General features: G+C 49.6%; 1 protein-coding gene across 8 annotated transcripts in view; it reads left to right on the top strand.

Annotated features, from left to right (window-relative positions):
* The window catches only part of AUTS2 (activator of transcription and developmental regulator AUTS2), a 1,075,180-nt gene that overhangs the window by 255,921 nt on the left and 801,988 nt on the right, over positions 1–17,271 (top strand). For all 8 annotated transcript variants that reach the window (XM_032328510.1, XM_032328513.1, XM_032328512.1 and 5 more), the window contains exon 2: positions 6,734–6,946. In XM_032328510.1, coding sequence (XP_032184401.1) covers positions 6,734–6,946 — 213 coding nt within the window. The remainder of the gene's footprint in view (positions 1–6,733; positions 6,947–17,271) is intronic.

Raw genomic sequence — 17,271 nt, forward strand, 5'->3', positions numbered from 1 at the left:
GACGCGGAGTGCCATCCCGGTGTCGGTGACGGGGAGCTGCCGTCCTGCGTGATGGCAAAGGTTGCCGTGTGTTTTTAACAGCTTCACTCAGGTTAACTCACGTACCGGTAAGCTGCGTGGATTAAAAGTACAAGGTCTGACAAGTTTCCGCGTGAGTGTGTACCCATGAAAGCATGGCCGCCATCGAGCCGGTGGAGACTTCTCCCCAGATGTCGTGTCGTGGATAATCTCTTCCTGCGCCGGGATGGGAGCCCCTGATCTACTTCCTCTCGCTCCTGATTATCTTGTATTTTTTAGATTTCATATAAATGGAATCACACGAAATACTCTCTTGGGACTCCTCTCTACCTTAGCGTTGTTATTTTGAGACTTAGTCTAGTTGTCGTGCGTCAGGAGGCCACTGTTTCTCGTTGCTAATGCTCTCCACGGTTTGTTCATCTGTTGATGGACATTTGGGTGGTTTCCAGTTTTCAGCTGTCACAGAGCTGATACGAGCATTCTTACGCAGAGCTTTTTTGTGGAAATGTGCTTTAACTTGGGGCGGGGGAGATACCTCGGTGCAGAATGGTCACGTCGTAGGGTAGGTCTGCTTTGAACTTGTAAGGAAGTGGCCAAACTGTTTGCCGGAGTGGCGGGGCCGTTTGTCGTTTGTCACTCCTCCGCTGGACGAGCACTCCTCACCGTCCCTGCAGCCGCTGCTGTCCTGAGGCCTCTTCGTTCTAGCCCTTCTAGTAGGTACGTAGTGGCGTCCCATTGTGGTTTCAGTCTGCATTTCCCTGAGGACTGTTGATGCTAAGCATCTTTTCACCTGTTACCTGCCACCCATATATCTTCTTTAGTTCAGTGTTCAAACCTTTTTTTTTTCTTTTCTAAGACTGTTTAGAACAGTGGGTTGGTTGTTTTTATGTAGTTTTGAGGGCTTTTAAAAATATAATCTGGGCGCCTGGGAGGCTCAGTGGGTTGAGCCCCTGCCTTTGGCTTGGGTCGTGGTCTCGGGGTTCTGGGATCAAGTCCCGCATCGGGCTCTCTGCTCGGCGGGGGGGGCCTGCTTCCCTCTCTCTCTGCCTGCCTCTCTGCCTGCTTGTGATCTCTCTCTGTCTGATAAATAAAATATTAAAAAAATATATATATACCCACACACACACACATATATATATATAATCTGGATACAAAACTTTTCTCAGTTATGTACACTTTGCAGATAGTTTTCCGTTCTGTGACTTGTCTCTTCATTTTCTCAACAGTGTCTTTTGAAGAGCAGAAGGTTTAATTTTTGATGAGGAGTAATTTATCACTTTGTTCTTTTATGGATGACGCGTTTGGCATCGTGTCTGAGAAATCTTTGCTAAACCCAAGGTCACAAACGTTTTCTCCTCTGTTTTCTTCTGGGAGTTGGATAGTTCTAGGTTCTGCATTTAGGTTTCTGATGCGTGTTTAGTTATTTTTCCTAATTAGACTGAGATGCCAATCAAAAATTTTTGCGTATATATTCATATATATATATATAGTGTGTGCATGTATATATTTGTTCCATCAATATTTGTTTGAAAGGTTATTTCTCCACAGAATAGCTTTTGTGTTTTTGCAAAAACCCAGATTCCATGCGCATGTGGGTCTATTTCTGTACTCTTATTTTGTCCATTGATCTACTCTTCTGTCTTCACGGCCACACCGCGCTACAGTCGTGAGGCCGTGTGAGAGGCGGCCGGAGGGATCACCGTAGCGGCTCCTCACCTAACCCGCTCTCCTGTAGCGGCTCAGTGATTCGCCTTCTGCACCCCCACTAAGCAGCCTGGGGTCAGGGAACCTTTCTTAGGTATTTCTAGCAGGTGGCGAAGTGGCTGGCACAGCGAGGTATTTTCAGTTTTGTTTAAAAGATGTGAACTTGAGGAATTATTTTTTTGAACGCCACATTGTTATTCTGTTTGTAAATTGCTACACAGGGTCTCCTGTCCTTACTAAAACGACTAGGTTCTGAGGGTCTGCTCAGAAGTCCAGAATGGGGGCACGTGTGAACATAGCCTGCAGTTCAGTTTCAAAAGAGCTGTGTGTTTTGTTTCTTTCTTAATGTTTCACATCTTACCGTCACTGTAAATGCTTTCACCTCTTTGGCGTTTAAGAAAGGATGGAATCACGGTCTGTCAAAGCATTCCAAAATAAGTACAAATGCAGTAAAAGAAACCAACAAAGCACCCGGCAAACTAAAATGAGACCACAGCAGCCGTGAAGGCCTATGGATGCAGACAGTCAGAAGCGCCTTGTCTTACTTCTCCTGGCTTCTCTGTGACTCCATCGCCCGTCGCTAAGATCAGATGAGTTCAGAAGGGTTCTGGTTAAACCGTCCCCTCTCTCCCACGTGGGCGTCCCCAGGGGCGCACGCAGGCACCCACGCCGCAGATGCTTTGTAAGTGACGGGCTGCTCTCAGATCGGTTTGGTTCCGAAAATCCGAGGGAGACTCTCCGAAACCTATTTCGTGCAAGGCCGGCAAACTGTGCCTTGCTTTTCTGTGGTCTCCGGCTCCATGTGTAATCAGCAGACGCAGCCCCGCCGCGGAGACACGTCTGCAGTTTCTCGCTCTCCCCTCGTCTGCACAGCGCCGAACCATCTCGTTCTGAAATTCGGGAGCGGCGGAGGAAGCCTTTGGTGGAGATTATAATTTGAGAGAAGGGGAGTCAGCAGCGAGAGCACCTGTTTTGGAGAAGGCTGGGTGTTAAAGGAAGCAGTCGTCTCGGAGCCTCTCGGCATGTGTGCTGCTGTGACCCTGTCCTCCATCACCAGTGACCTAAAAATCACATAATTCCAGCTATTCACGAAACCTGGTTCCATCTGGTATGCATGGCTTGTGCACTTACCCCCTCTATTGCCAGCAAATATGTCTAAATCTTTTTCCTTCACAGCCAGCCTTCTGTTGTTGGCGTGCTGGCTTTCTTGCTTTCTTGCTAGCTTCCCTGATTGTCAGATGAATGCCTTAGACATATATCTATGTTTTTTTCCTTTTTCCAGATCTCGTCCTTTTTTTTCTGCCCTCCCACTTTCCTTCCCAGTGCTTGTTTACTAAATGCTTCCTTTGCCAAGTCTGGGGCACCGTCACCTGATTTTCAGAAAAGCCCTGCAGGTAATTCTCATGGACATAAATTTTCCATGGGAATCACTAGCCTTTATCAGGGAAGACAAGAGTCAACCGGCTTATGAAAATCGTCCTTCGTTGATGGTAAACACTTATTTTATAAATCACACAATTTCCTTCCCATTTTGTAACCGTGGTTTATAGACCGCCTCCTCCCCCCCCCAAGTGTGTTTGAGGAAATTCTTAAACCAGTGGGTCATTGTTGGTTGCTGCATAGATGCAGGCACACACACGTGTGTGTAATCACATGCACAGCTCTCTTGAGTGTTATAAGGTTAGCGATTTATCATCAGTCTTTTTGTCTTTGATTCTTTTTGCTTAGAATGGACAGTTCTTGTCATTTTTCCTCCAACACAGTCAATGAGAAGTTAAATGATTACTTTATACATCGTAGGCAGCCAGGGAGTGTTACCAGAGGGAACGGATAAACAGTAGCCTGGCTTATTCAGGAATTACACCAAAGTGTCTGTGCAGCAATTTCTAAATAAAACTGTATCTTTGAAAGAATAAAGATAATTTCTGGGCTTTGAGAATATAAACCTCTTCTATAATAAAAACCTTTTAAAGACTCTTGATTTTTTTCTTTCCTCTGAAGCCACCACCTCTACATACACTTTGATCCTTTCTCTCTTCCTCTCTCCTCCCCACCCAGCACCCTCCAGAGTTGAAAATCTCAATAATAATTGGACCTAAGATGATTGTACGGCTGCTGCTAAGACCTCGGCAGGTCTCTTACGAGCTAATGTCACGGCATGGGGTCCATTCGCTCTGTGTAGCTATGCACGGTGCGGTGAGATGCCTTGATTAATATGCTACATGAAAATAAAATGGATCTGGAAGAAATTATACCATCCTCTCATAAATATTAATTCACATTTGTATGGAATCGCTCATAATTTTCAATATACTTTGGAGCACCTTCAGTGTGAGAGGAGATTCGGGCTCCAAAGAGAATGGTGTCATTTTTTAAAAAGCTCGGTTGATACATTATGAAGTATCGTTTGTTTATTAGTCTGATACTCTACATGCATGTATATGCTGGGCCGTGGGTGGGTTGTAGGAAAAAGAGTTCTTCTTCTTTGTTGTTGTTTTTAACCCCGTGGGGATTTCGGATAGTACTCTCGGAAGGGAAGTACAGTTGATTGCAGTGTGTTGGCGTGGTACACGACGGGACTCACTTGGCTGCTTCTTGGGTCCTTTTTGGTTGCGCGCGACGTCAGACACAGAATGGTCAGAACCGAGCAGATGTCTAACAGCAGACCGTGGTGGTGGTGCTGGACGGAGGGTTAAACACAGCGGACATTTACTGAACATTTCATGGGCTAGATCGTCTGTCCACGGTTCTGACACTGGAGTCGATGGCTGGGCTAGATGTTCTTTCCACGGTTCTGACACTGGAGTCGATGGCCGAGCTAGATGTTCTGTCCACGGTTCTGACTCTGGAGTCAGTGGCCATGGGCACTCCCTTCGATCTCAGCTCATCCCCTGAACGCTCACCTCCACACATCTCCCTCGCCTCGGGAGAGCTGCCTCTCCAACGGCAGAGGGCAAACCATCAGCACTGATGCAGCTAGACGTTGAACCGGGAGCCAGTCATTTGCCTGATGAGATGGTGTTTTTTTGATACCTTCTTGCTCTGATGGCTTCTTTCGGCCCTTGTGGGCTTCTTGCTGTTTGTTGTGATCCTGGTTTCTGCAGTGCCTGCGGGATTCTGGTTTTTCTAGTTTGCTTCACTCCCTATACCAGTCATACTCCTACTTGATACTTATCCAGTCGCTATTGTTGCTTATAGGTTTGGGTACTTTAACTAGTTGCCTCGTTTATTTATTTATCTAGCCTGATCTATTTATCTTTGCCCTTTGCCTGATTCTGCGAAGCGTTGGGGTTACTGAGATGAATTACTCAGTCTGTGCCCTGATTCTTTTAAGAGATCATGCTGCCAGCTGCCTCAGGGCCTTGGCACAAGCTGTTCTCTCTGCTCAGACTTTCAGAACTAGGTCAAATGGCAGTCCTCCCTCAGGACCATCCTACGCCTCTGGACTAGACCATTTCCCCTCGTTTTAGCACCCTTTGCCTTTGTTCAGTTTGCAGTTGGTATATTTACGTGATTTGACTAATATTTGTCCCTAAATTTTAAGTCCCATGAGGTAAGGAGCCCCCTGCCCCCACAGCTGTTTTCCCAGCCCCTGGAGGACAGCTGACTTTGTTCTTGGTATATACTGGGCCCACAGGCAATACTTGCATTAAGGGAAGGCTTCAAAATAGTGCTTCACATTGTAAGAAAGGTCTTCCTGAGTGGACAGCCCTGCGAAGGGTCCTTCAACTAGAACAGGGAGTGGTGTGGCAGTTCGGGCTTTGAGGCCTACGCAGATGTAAACATCCAAGCCCCCAAACCGATGGCAACGGCTGGTTTGAAAGACCTCGGGGAGCGGCATGTATGTCAAGTGGGCAGTGCTGGGTACTGGGAAGCAGCGGGACAGAGAACCACCTTGGGACTACGGGATAGTGGGGGAGGGGAGATAGAGAGAGAGGTATTTTAAGGAGAAAATAGGTCAAAGGAAGATTTTGTCTCAGTTTTTATTATTTGTTTTAATGTGCGTTCATTTAGGACCACAGAAGCAGAATTTTTATGTATGGGGGTTAGACTCCGTGAAGGAGCATTTTCCGGGTAAACAGGGTCGTGCGCACTCAGGCTCCGATGGCCGCGTGCCACAGCTTCTACATCCAGTGCTTCGTGAGCACATTTCTCAGGGTTCGAAGGACATCCGCACGCATCCCACCAGTGGGTGCTTCGGGTCTCTTAGTGGATAATGTCAGAGTCAGGCTCTGGACCCGGGGCTTTCGGTGTTTCCGTAGGTGCTGAGCTGCCCGCCGGCTCAGAATGCACTGGGTCTCGTGGCCTGAAATGCCGGCCTGTGGTCTCCGCAGCCGCTGCTTCCGACCCCGCGCGGGACGTCCGTGACGTTTCTCCTACCCTGCCCATCCCCCAACCACACACAAAGCGATAAATGAAAAGTTGCTGTACATCCTGGTGATAATATTGTTGTTGCATTTTGCACAGACCTGGGAATTAAGGATGCGCAGAGGAACTTGTGGTAAAAATATATAATGCATTAAGGAAACATTTTAATCATATGAATTGATAGTTTCTTGCTTGCTGGCTGGCATCCACCTGGCCCTGGTTTAGTCAGGCTTTTGCCTTTTTTTTTTAATCATGCCCGCACTTAGGACTACTTTTCTGAAACATAATTGATGCACCAACTTGGAAAGTGAGTGTCTCGAGCCTCCTTGGGGAATGTCCTTGTGTGCCGCTGCAGCTAGCGGAGAACCCGATTGAACGCCACTAAGCAGTGAGATCACTTTTAATGGACGGATGCTTTGTGCTTTGTTGACTTTTCCGCCCGACCAGAATAGAAAGGATGTATCTGTGGTGGCCTTAGGGGTTCAGGAGACTTGAGAGCCGTGGTTCCTAGATTTAGGCGCTCTCCTGTCCCCTTCCTGCTTTCCCCTCCCCCTTCTTGTAACCCCGCTCAGCCCGTATCTCGGGCGCGACCCTGGACACCTGTGTAACCCGCGCTTCCCTCTCCTTCTCTTCCTTTCTGTAGAAAGATGTCGCACTTAAGCCTCAGGAACGTGTGGAGAAACGCCAGACCCCTCTGAGCAAGAAGAAACGAGAAGCACTTACCAACGGCCTGTCCTTTCACTCCAAGAAGAGCCGACTCAGCCACACACACCACTACGGCTCGGATCGAGAGAATGACCGCAACCTCTGCCAGCACCTGGGGAAGAGGAAGAAGATGCCCAAGGGACTCCGGCAGGTGAGGAGGCGCGGGTTCGGGCTTCTCCGGGGCCGCAAGGTCCCTTCCGCAGGCGCCTGCCTCTCCGCGGTCCCTCCTGCTGGCTGGAGAAGACCTGCTCGGGGGCTGCTGGAGTGTGGCCCCGCAGAGCCGTGCACTTGCTTCTCATAGAACATGCCAGTCCCCGCTCGGTGTGTCATTACAGTTGAAGCTTGGGCGTCGGTCCCTTTTTGTCAGATGTGCTGTGTGCCACGGAGCTGGGTGCTGATGCTGCCGGAGTGGGGGCGGACGGACCAGACTCTTGCAGCTCGTCAGCGTAGACTGGCTCGTAGGGCGGCGATCTTCCTCATGGGGACAGACGGACCCGGCAAGTGTGATCGTGTCCATGGTGGATCTCCGGGTTCTGAGGTGCTAAGAATGGTGGTGTGCAGGCAGGCAGCGCCTTGCATAAGATTTCTGTTTTCCAGAGCAGCTCAGAAACCGTGTCGTGCGGGAGAAATGAATTCGCCTTTCGATTCTCCGGTTCTCTGTAGTCTATCCTTCAGGACTCTCTTTGCGATCTGCTGATGGTATGAACGTCTGGTAGTAGGGCTCACTGGCCTGTTAATAATTAGGTTTCAGTGATCCACAAGAAAATATAGCTCTTGGCATTTGGGAGCCTTTCTGCCTGTGGAAATCCCCACATGAGATAGATTAATAATGAGAAACGAAGCTGTTTATAGCAATTTCTTTCTGCACAAATCCGGAGGCTTTAGTGCCTGCCGACCTACCTGTGTCGTGGGTGCGTTTGTTGGTTCCTGGCGGGACCACCGGGTGGGAATGACTGTCCCTCGAAGGAAGCGGAGGGAGGGGGGAGGGCGTGTGGGTCACCGAGCAGGTGCTGCTCCGTAGAAGCCAGACAGGGAATTCACAGTTTGCAGGTGTTTCTCTGCAGAGGGGGAGCTCTGGGATCCTGCACAACGTGGATCCAGACGTTCACAGCTCGTTCGTAATCCTGCCCTGAGCGTTCTTAAACACAATGTCGACCTTTCCTCAGGACCTAATCAACCAGACCCTCTTGGGGTGAGCCGCAGATCTCCGTGGTCTTAGATTTTCTATTCGAAATGGCTAGGCCAGTTTGGAAATCATTCTTATAAATCATCAAGGGTGTATTTTTGCTGATGATTTTAACCCACTGAGCCACCCAGGCTCCCCGTTTGGTGATGATTTTAGAGAGAGGATTGGAAGGACCCAAACATCAATATGACCTCGTCTCTAAGAAGATGTGGAGTCTGTGGGTTTTTTTTTTTTTAATTAAAAAAACAAAAACCAACCAACCAACCAAACAAAAAAAACCTTTCAGCAAAGTGTGGAGGGAGGGAGGGAAGACGGGTTTGGTTCTATGGAAGGTGATGTTCCTGGGGTGTTGGTGCGACTCCAGCCCAGGCCACTGTGTCTGAGAGCTGTGAGAAGGTGACCATTACCATGGAGAGAGGCTGCAGGGTAACCGCCATCTCTCCCCCAGGCCCTCCCTCCCAGCAGCGTAGGAGGAAGGCTTCTACCGTCTCAGGCGAGAAACCGATTTGATTCCGAGTCTGCACTAACGTGCGTTTCCTCACCCTGACACTCTTACTCCCTGACCTAGTCTGACTCTTCCATTCTCCGTCCTCAAAATTCTTCTCTCTCCTTTGTGCTCTGGTGAAGACAAGAATTTGTCCGTCTCACGTTCAAGTAGCTTTTTGGTTTTTGATGGCCAACCTTCTGGTACAAACGCTGTTTGAAATCAAAGCTGTCCTTGTTTTAGGCACGGTGTTTGAAAAGCAGTGTTTTTGACTCACAAATCGTGGAGAAGCAAAGAATGAGTCGTACCTTTTGGTCTGTGTAAGAGTCTTCAAAACAAGTGGTGTTTTTCTTATCTTCAGTGCTGATGCCCAGATATACTCCCCTAATCAAGTGTTATCTTTCTGGTAGGAAAGGAAGCAGAAGTTGGTAACTGGAATAAAGCTCCACAACTCTCCGTTTGTAGTCTTCCTTGACTCACATGTACTGTTTTGAAACCCTGGGCAAAGCACTGTCCATTGCTGCCCGTCTGGAAAATGAAGGGTTCGGTCAAGGTGATTTTGGTTTGGAGTCCGTAATTGATAGTTTCTGTGAGGGCATTTAAGGGAGAGACGTGTGAGGGAGAGACATGGCTCCGTGTGTGTTGCCCGTATGGGTGCCGTCGGGGGTGCGATCACGGGTAAGAGGTGACACACAAGTCTTCAAGGGCCAAGGGCGCGTGAGGACAGTACTGGGTGTGCATTTCCAGTTGTGGCAGATCCGACCTTTGCCTCTTATGAGATAAAGTAGCTGAAATCTGACCATCTTAGCCGGGAGGGGGTCTTGAGATGAGAGTGTCCTTGAGGAGAATTTCTAAGTTAATGGTTTGTTGCTTAGTGCCTCTTCTCGAGGGAGGTGTCATGGGAAGAGCCATAGAGGAAAGAAGGCCGTAGGAGGTGAGAATTTCGTCTTTATTTTTGACTCCATGAGAGTAGATTAGGGTTGCATCTTGTTAGGAAATGGTACTTCCTGAGGAGGCACCTTAATGCACAGCTTTCCTGTAATTATGGGAAGATGTTACTCCTTCGTGGAGAGGAAATAATAGGATTTTTTTTTCCTGAGAATCCGTTGAAGGCAACTAATCTTTTTAACGTGAGCATACAATTATATACTTTGATAGGAGAGATGTGTAGTTCTAACACCAAGCAGCCTTTTACTTCTCTTGCCTGATGGTAAAACCTCAGTTCTCCTGTTTTTTTTCTCATCCTGGGAAAAGAAAGCTTTTTAACTGGCACTTAACTCCCCCACCCCCGGTGGAACTCATTTGTTGGATTATGTTTACAAGTTTAAATATATCCTGACTTAGAAGATGCTGAGCTGGCAGCTGTCTTTTAAAATGGCTGCACATTTTTATTTGGCAGGTTTGAACATTCTCTTTAATTTCCAAAGGGGCTTTTAAAAATGAAGAAAGGAACAAGTTAACTTTAGCAAAGAAGGCATGTCTTTCTGACCCCCAGGCTTCTTGTGTTTGTCTTACACAGAAGTGTTTGCTCACGATGTGAGCATTCAGACATTATGTTTAAAAAGTTGTAGCTTGTACTAAAAAGGATGTGGTAGCCCCCTCCCCCGGCTCCTGCCCCCACTTAGACTTGGGAGTGGGAAACCAAAACAGAGGCTGCCCAGGCTGTCCCTGCAAGGAGCCTTATTCTTTAACTGTAAGACTGTCTCGGTGCAGCCACCAGAAGGGCACAAGGACGTGACATGCTGCCAAGCCTTGGAGCCAATGGAGGACTTCCTCAGAAGCATTTTTGGAAAACTTAACCCTTCCTAGGGCATTGAGTTTTCTTTCATCATGTCTCAGTTCTAGACCATGGGAGAGGATTTAAAATTTTACTGCTTCGTAGTTGAAATCGCAGAGAGCAAAGGGGTTTTCAGGTTAGAGCGGCAAAGAGGACAAGTTGAGGGGGTTCGGAGAACTCTCAGACTGGCCAGGCTTGGGTGTTTCTCAGCCTCCGTGTAGTCCATTAGCCTGACTTTCCTCTCTCTCATAGGGACCCAACCAGAGGACGCAGGCTTCAGCGACATATGAGCAATTTCTTAGGCCCTGTGAGCTCTTCCGAGAAGCAGATAATCAGGACGGGTCATCAAAGGAAGCCCCAGAGCCTGCCTCCTAACTGAATTTTAGTTTCCAAAACTCCATCCAGCTGAGGGCTGGATGTCTCCGAGAAAGAGGCAACCTTCTGACATTGCTTCAAGCCACAGGAGGATCCCATCTGAGAGGGAAATAAAGGAGTTTGAGATATTTCAGGAGCCCAGCAGGTAGACTCTGACCTTGGCTGGTGAGGATGGCTTTTGTGTGGTTTAGAAATCCTCATACAACTTGACCTGGGTGGGTATTGCCTGTAAGGAATGGAGATTTGTTCCTGTCCCTGAACTCTGCTGTGGCAGACTCCAGAGTCGCTGGGAGATTGGTAGCTGACGTTGTAGATCCCAATGATGGATACTGATGTGCGGGAGGAGGGACTGACCCCAGGGCCACGTCCGTAAAGGGAGAGCTGTTGTTAGAGCTGTGCGGTTGTATCTGCCTTGTGTGGTGCCGCTGTGTGTTGGCCTGATTGGGAGGAAGTGGTCGTGTTGGTGGAACGGACGGGCCCAGGTGACCAAGCCACCCGCTGTGCCGGAGCCTTCTCTCTGCTCAGGCCTTTCCCCCCGGGACAGCATTTACTACCAGAAGCTGATCCTTTACTTCAGAGTGACTGACTCAGGTTGTCTTGAGGACTTCTCGCTGACGTTGTGAGTAGAAATTAACTTGCAAAGGAGGCTTTGTAATGGACGACTTTGATTAAACAGATCCAGTTCAAGTCATATTTCTGAAGGCCAGGTCATTAGTTTTGGGTAAAAAAATCCAGGCTGAAGTCACACAGGTTTTTATCCAGCTTGACTCTAGAGCCTGCAGATCTCAGCAGATCTCAGAGCATTGTGAACACTAACGCAATTAGGGATCTCACTTCAGCGGCGGAAAGACACGCGAGCATCAGTACGTTCGTCATCGTGGTTAAGTAATGGAAGGCGCCTCTAGCTGGTCTCAAGAATTGGAGCTGCAGTCACGTCGTTTTTACTTCCTACTTCAGAGTTTCAAGTTTAATGTCTTTGTTGGGATTCCATTCGCCTTTTGCAAAAATTATGTTGTCAGGTGAAGGTTGCAAACCGCGAGAGTAAATTAGGTCCTCTTTTCTTCCTTCTGATGAATCTAAGTTGCACATTATTTTTTTTCCTTTGCCTAAGACTACAGAAATAGAAGTAAAACCAGATGATCAAAGAACGGGAGGGAGAAAGATTGGGTTAATAACTGCTCTTGGAATTTTGATTAACTCAAAATAAGGGTAAGATGCCAGATTTTAACGTCTAGTTTTGAAGCACTCACAATCCGGCCTTGTCTCTGTTCTGAATAGTTGTATATTTATTAAATTGGAGATATGGGTTTGGTATTGGGAAACAAGGGACACATTTCAATCACAAGTTTTATGAAGTTTTTTAAATTTTTAAATTTTTTTTTAACTTGGGCATTTGGAGGCAATGACAGTTTATTTTTTGAGTTTCAGAATTCTTGTTTTGTGTCTCCTGACTACTGAGCTTACTGTCTGGGATAGAGTCCATCAGCCTTGGGTGTTGGTAAGAGCGATAATAAGCATCTCTTGACCTCAGCGGGACAGATGTTCGGAGTGATGAGGCCAGTAATAAATCTTATCCCAAGTGACATATGTGTTTTTAATTAGAATTTAGCAAAAATCGACTAGAAGAGGACATTGCACATGACTACCCGTTCAGAAAACAAAACCTACTGAGAGAAAATTGGCTGAATGACAAAAGGAACTGCCACTAAGAAAGGGACAGTAACTCTGCTTGTGTGATCCTGAGCCCTGTAGAAATTGCTCCATTTAAAAATAGAAATGAAAACACCAAAAAAAAAAAAAAAACCCAAAACAAAACCCAGAAACCAGTGGCATTCACTAAATCCCGTGAATAGGTTATAGGTATGTGTGCGTGAAACTTTATTAAGGGCCACTTAAGTCATACATATTGTTCGGGACGGACAAAGTGAGAGAAAGGATTCTCGGCTCTGTCCCCCAGAGATCCCGCACTCCCGGTGACCGAAGGCCGAGGGCACGCGCTTTCCCTTCTCACCGCATTTTGGACAGCCGACGGGGTTTGGTGGAACTCCCTTTCTTTATCTAAAACTGCATTTTGTGTTCATGGTAAGTCTTCCCTCCTCCGATGACACGCCGTTCTCTGCGTGCGGCCAGATCTGAGCTGCAGAACGTGAAGCGAGCCCCCGCGTGTTCTGCATCCTAATCCCCGCGCGCGGCACCCCGTCTCCGCACGGGCCCGCACGTGACAGGTAACGCGTGGGAGGTGGGAGCGAGTGGGTGGCCGGTGGGTTGCCGTGGTGGCGAGGGGGAGCTGAGCAGATGGCAGCGATCGCCACGTGTTGCGAGACTCCCGTGGGAGTTGATGGTGGTGACAGGCGAGTCACAATGTGCTATTTACAGTTTGGGTTTGCAGTCTCTCGGTGACATCTGAATGCTCTTTAGCAACTGCTTTCATGACTGCCTTTCGAGGAGCTGCTAATTGAAAATGAAATTGTGGGTGGGCTTGAAGGCAGGCACAGGCAGCTCCCTGTGGTAGATGTTGCTGGAAAACTGTCAGATGTCTTGGTGCCCGACTTGTAGTTCTCTTTCCAAGGGGGAAGAGCCAGAGGTGCGTTTGAAGATTCAGTGCGTGCCCCTGGGCAGAGCGGCCTGTCCTCCTCCTGCCCAGAGAGCCAAATGCGCACCCACTGGGCCGGAAACCAGGCCATCTGCCGCGGCTCACCTTTGCACGGTTCTCGTTCGGTGCGCGTGCCCGTGTGAGGTTCTTACTTTGAGTCTGTTAACATCTGTTAGTTTTTTGTAGGACGTGATCCTTTTCCCTCCGCTGTTCACACAGTTACTGTGCAGGAGACGACGACGGTCTGAGCTCTTGAACTTGAGGGATCAGAGTCCGAGTCTTGCCTGTGACTTTTCTTCCTGTACACCATCGGCTGTGCTGGGGTCTGCGGGGCAGGGCAGTTGGGGCAGGGCAGTTGGGGCCTCCAGGCGCCCTGAGGGGAGGGGAAGGTGCTGGATGGGATGGACCCGGCAGTGGTGATGCTCTGGGCTGTCTTGCAGCTGCCCCCGCTGAGGCACTGTCATTCGTACGTCATCTTAGAGCTGTTAGCGGAGCCTCCGCAGCATTTCTGAAATGGTAGCTTTCTTGAGTGTCGACGTGTCGAATTGTTTCATCGCCCGTTCCGAAAGCAGCTTTGCACAGAGCCGTCTTGTGCTGAGCACGGCGTGACCTCCCTCTTGGAAGTACTGTTGGCTTCTCTTTAATTAAATATGAGGAGAGATACAACGCGCCCATTCTTTTCTAGTTTTCCCTTGAACGTTTTCAGGGAACTCTGAGACAAAACCGTGCTGAGTTCCGTGCTCTGCTTGAGTAGGACTGGTACTTGCTTTTAGGGGGTCCCCGAGGCTTGGGCCGAGGGGACCTTGATGACACAGCCTTGCTGTACTTAACCCTCAGTCCCATTAGACCTGCCTCACCGCGGGAGCCCAGCTGTGCTAATGCACCGGCCTTACTGCTGGTCCTAACGCTGTTCAAAGGAACCTGGTCTTGGTATTTCTAAGTGAATTCTAGAGCCTTCCGTGCTGATGCAGGTGGGGGTCATTTTATGGGCAGCAGAGTGCTTGCAGGAGCTGGGTCTTTTCACACGTAGGGGTGCGTGTGCGTCCTCGCACTAGTGCTCACGGACACACACGGAGCGGAGGCTGAAGGGGCCCCAGGATGCAGGCAGGTCCTGTCAGGGCCCGCCTGGTGTCTTTCCGGAGCCCTGCCTTGTGGCCCGCCAGACCCTCCCCCCACCCAGCCGTCTCAGCTCTCCGCAGGCTGCCACGGCTCCCGCACGCCTGCCTCCACAGACGCCGTCACCGCAGGTCCCCCGTGATCTCTGCACCTGCATGAGTGCAGGAAGCGATGTGTCATGTGTCTTGGAATCATGTCACGCAAACCTGGACAGGTCTAATTGCTGGTGATGGTTCTGAGTGGCGGAGATTGGCTGTAATTAGGTGGAGGGGCAATTAGCTGTATTTTCTGGATCGGGAACTTGCAGAATGATGTTTCTCAGAGGGTGGTCTTTGGACCACCTGCGTCGGAGCAACTCCTGGGCGTTGGTTCCCAGGCAGGTTCCCAGGCAGCACCTCTGACTTGTGCCGCCGGGGTCCCTCTTGGGTGGGGACCGGAATGTGGCACCACCTTCTTCGGTGCCGTGAATGCAGGGACTACAAGACTCACGCTTTGAAAGAACTAATGGTATTTTGCTTTTTACTTTTAGTAGAGGGAAAAGGGAACAGGATGATGTTGTTTGCAAAACTTGTAACAGATCTTCCAAGTTTTTACGTCACATCTTGCATGAAAATAATTTTATCAACACGAGGACGGTAATCACGTTCTGTGTATTTACTAATTGAGTTTTTTCCCAAACTGGCAAAAATACATGTTTAGAAATAAATACCATAGACATTATATTACAAAAATAATGTTTTCAGAATGGTTGCTTTTTAGCAGGAGTTCATTAGAATATAGCTTTGGTAGAACAATTGCGTTGTGTTCTCTCCTTGAATCTTCCAGCTCCCTCAGAGAACACACTTCTTATGCATACGGTAACAGGAGCTTTTTTTTTTTTTTTTTTTTTTCTTTTCCATTTCACGTCTTTCTTTTCTCCTTCAGCACCATGATGACATCGAGCTCCTACGGTTTTTACGTTCTGTGAATCCTCTGTAGTACAAAAACCAGTGGTACTTGGGGGCGGCACGAGGGAACTCTGAAAGCACCGGCTCCGTGGTATTGTTGGGCGCTGAAGACCGTTACCTCTTTCCTTCATCACCAAGAAAGCTTCACGTTCATAAAATGTTACGCTTGAATGACTGCTTAGGGTTCCGCGGATTCAAAGGGAAATATTTTCCTTCCAAAACCCAAACAGAATGAAGGCCCTCCAAAGAATTTTTGTTTAAGTAGCAAAACCTACACTTCCGATTTCCCAGTGAGCCTCCGTGTTGAAGGCGTCGCTGTGAGACCAGAGTTCTGTTCCCGGGAGAGGAGGGCCGACTGATCCGCTGCACGGTCACCGGTGACACCATCACACTGTGTGAGTCACGACTGCGGATTTAATGCTGTCCTCCGGTTTCCCTGACTAAGAAGTCGCGGGATGATGCGGAAAGGCCCTGCCTCTCCAGCGAAAAGGAAAGTGAATGAGCGCCGAGCGCTTGCCGGCGGGTCGGACGGCACTTCGGAGAGTTCAGCGATTCCGCTGTGCGTGTAGAGCTCTCCCCGGGCACGTCCTGTGCAGCGCTGACCCCGCAGCTGCCAACCCTCTTAAATCCATTGTCTAATTAGAAGGTGGCATCATTAAAAGAAAAAGCTGAGGAGCCCACTTGCATAGTCTGTCCTCACCCGCGCCGTCCCTCCGCACAGGACAGCTGTTTCTGTCACATGAACGGGGCAGGGGGGCGGACGGGCGGAGGCGTGGAGGGGTGCGGCTGTGCGGTGGGTGTGAACTGCCTGGGGGGATTTGCCCAGTGCTCTCTCCGTGCTGCAGGCCGGGTGAGGAGACGCCCCGATGGGTGGGAATTTTGGGTGGGAACGACGTGGACTTGGCCGGGGATTCCGACCCTCCTCGGCTCCGCCTCCGCTTCCAGGGCAGCCCCTCGTCTCCCTTCCCTTCCTGCCTCGGAACCCGCCTGCAGGCAGACTCTCGGCTCCTTGGTCTTCCTCTCACGCTCTTCTGCCAGACTGTCTCGAGCTCGCTTCCACCCGGCCAGCGTTGCGGGGGAAACCACTTGGGTTTGCTTTCGACGTAACACGCGCCCTTTCCACCCGCTTCCCCGCTCCCTGGACCGTGGTGGCCTTTTCCGCTGGGCGTTTACACGTACCGTCTTCCCTGCGTTCTTAGAGGAGAGCGGGGCTGCCCTCATGGCCATTGTTCTCCGAATTCGGTCCAGCGGCAGCAAATGGAACCTGGGCCGGTTAGTGCTTACGCTAGGACGTGGTGGCTCCAGCACAGCTTTCTAGACGCCTGTCCCCACCGCTCTCCAGGAGCGCCGCGCTGCGGCTGCGGTTGCTGTGGTGGCTGTGGTGGCCCCCGCTTTCTCCACACTGTGCCTACGCCGCGCCCCGGGTCTGGAACGGGCTCCTGCGATGTCACGTTTGTCTCTCTGCAGCGACGTCCAATCTCCTTCTGTCTTGAAGCTTTGATGGTCTTTCCCTTCGGAATTACATGCATTTTCCTTAGAACTCCCACGATCCTTCGTTTCTAAGTGGGGTGACCCCAGAGTTTATCCCGGAACGTCGGGCGTGTCCGGGAGCGAAGGAGGGTGCTATTAATAATGACCTTGGAACAGTAAGCACGAGTCAGGACTTCCTGGAAACGGGGTCATGGGGTCACTCTGTTTATAATCGACTTTTGACCTTTCTCGTTTTGTACCCTGTTGGCGAGTTAGCTGGACACTGTCCTTCTCACGCAGAGCCAACTGCCCAGGATGTTTCTCTGTGACACCGCACGCGAGGGGTCCCGGGCTTGTGGCTCACGTGGGCAAGTAAAACTCCTGAAATGCTCTGCTGTTGCAGCTTTGGAAAACTGAGGTGTGGTTCTTCGTGTTTCCCGTGTCATTCCCAAGCCCCTTCGGCGCAGTCTCCATACTGTGGCCCCGGCGGGGCTTTGGACGCAGCGTGTGCCCGTCTCACCCTCACGT

The sequence above is a fragment of the Mustela erminea genome, chromosome 20 (genome assembly GCF_009829155.1).
Source record: "Mustela erminea isolate mMusErm1 chromosome 20, mMusErm1.Pri, whole genome shotgun sequence".
Taxonomy (NCBI): domain Eukaryota; kingdom Metazoa; phylum Chordata; class Mammalia; order Carnivora; family Mustelidae; genus Mustela; species Mustela erminea.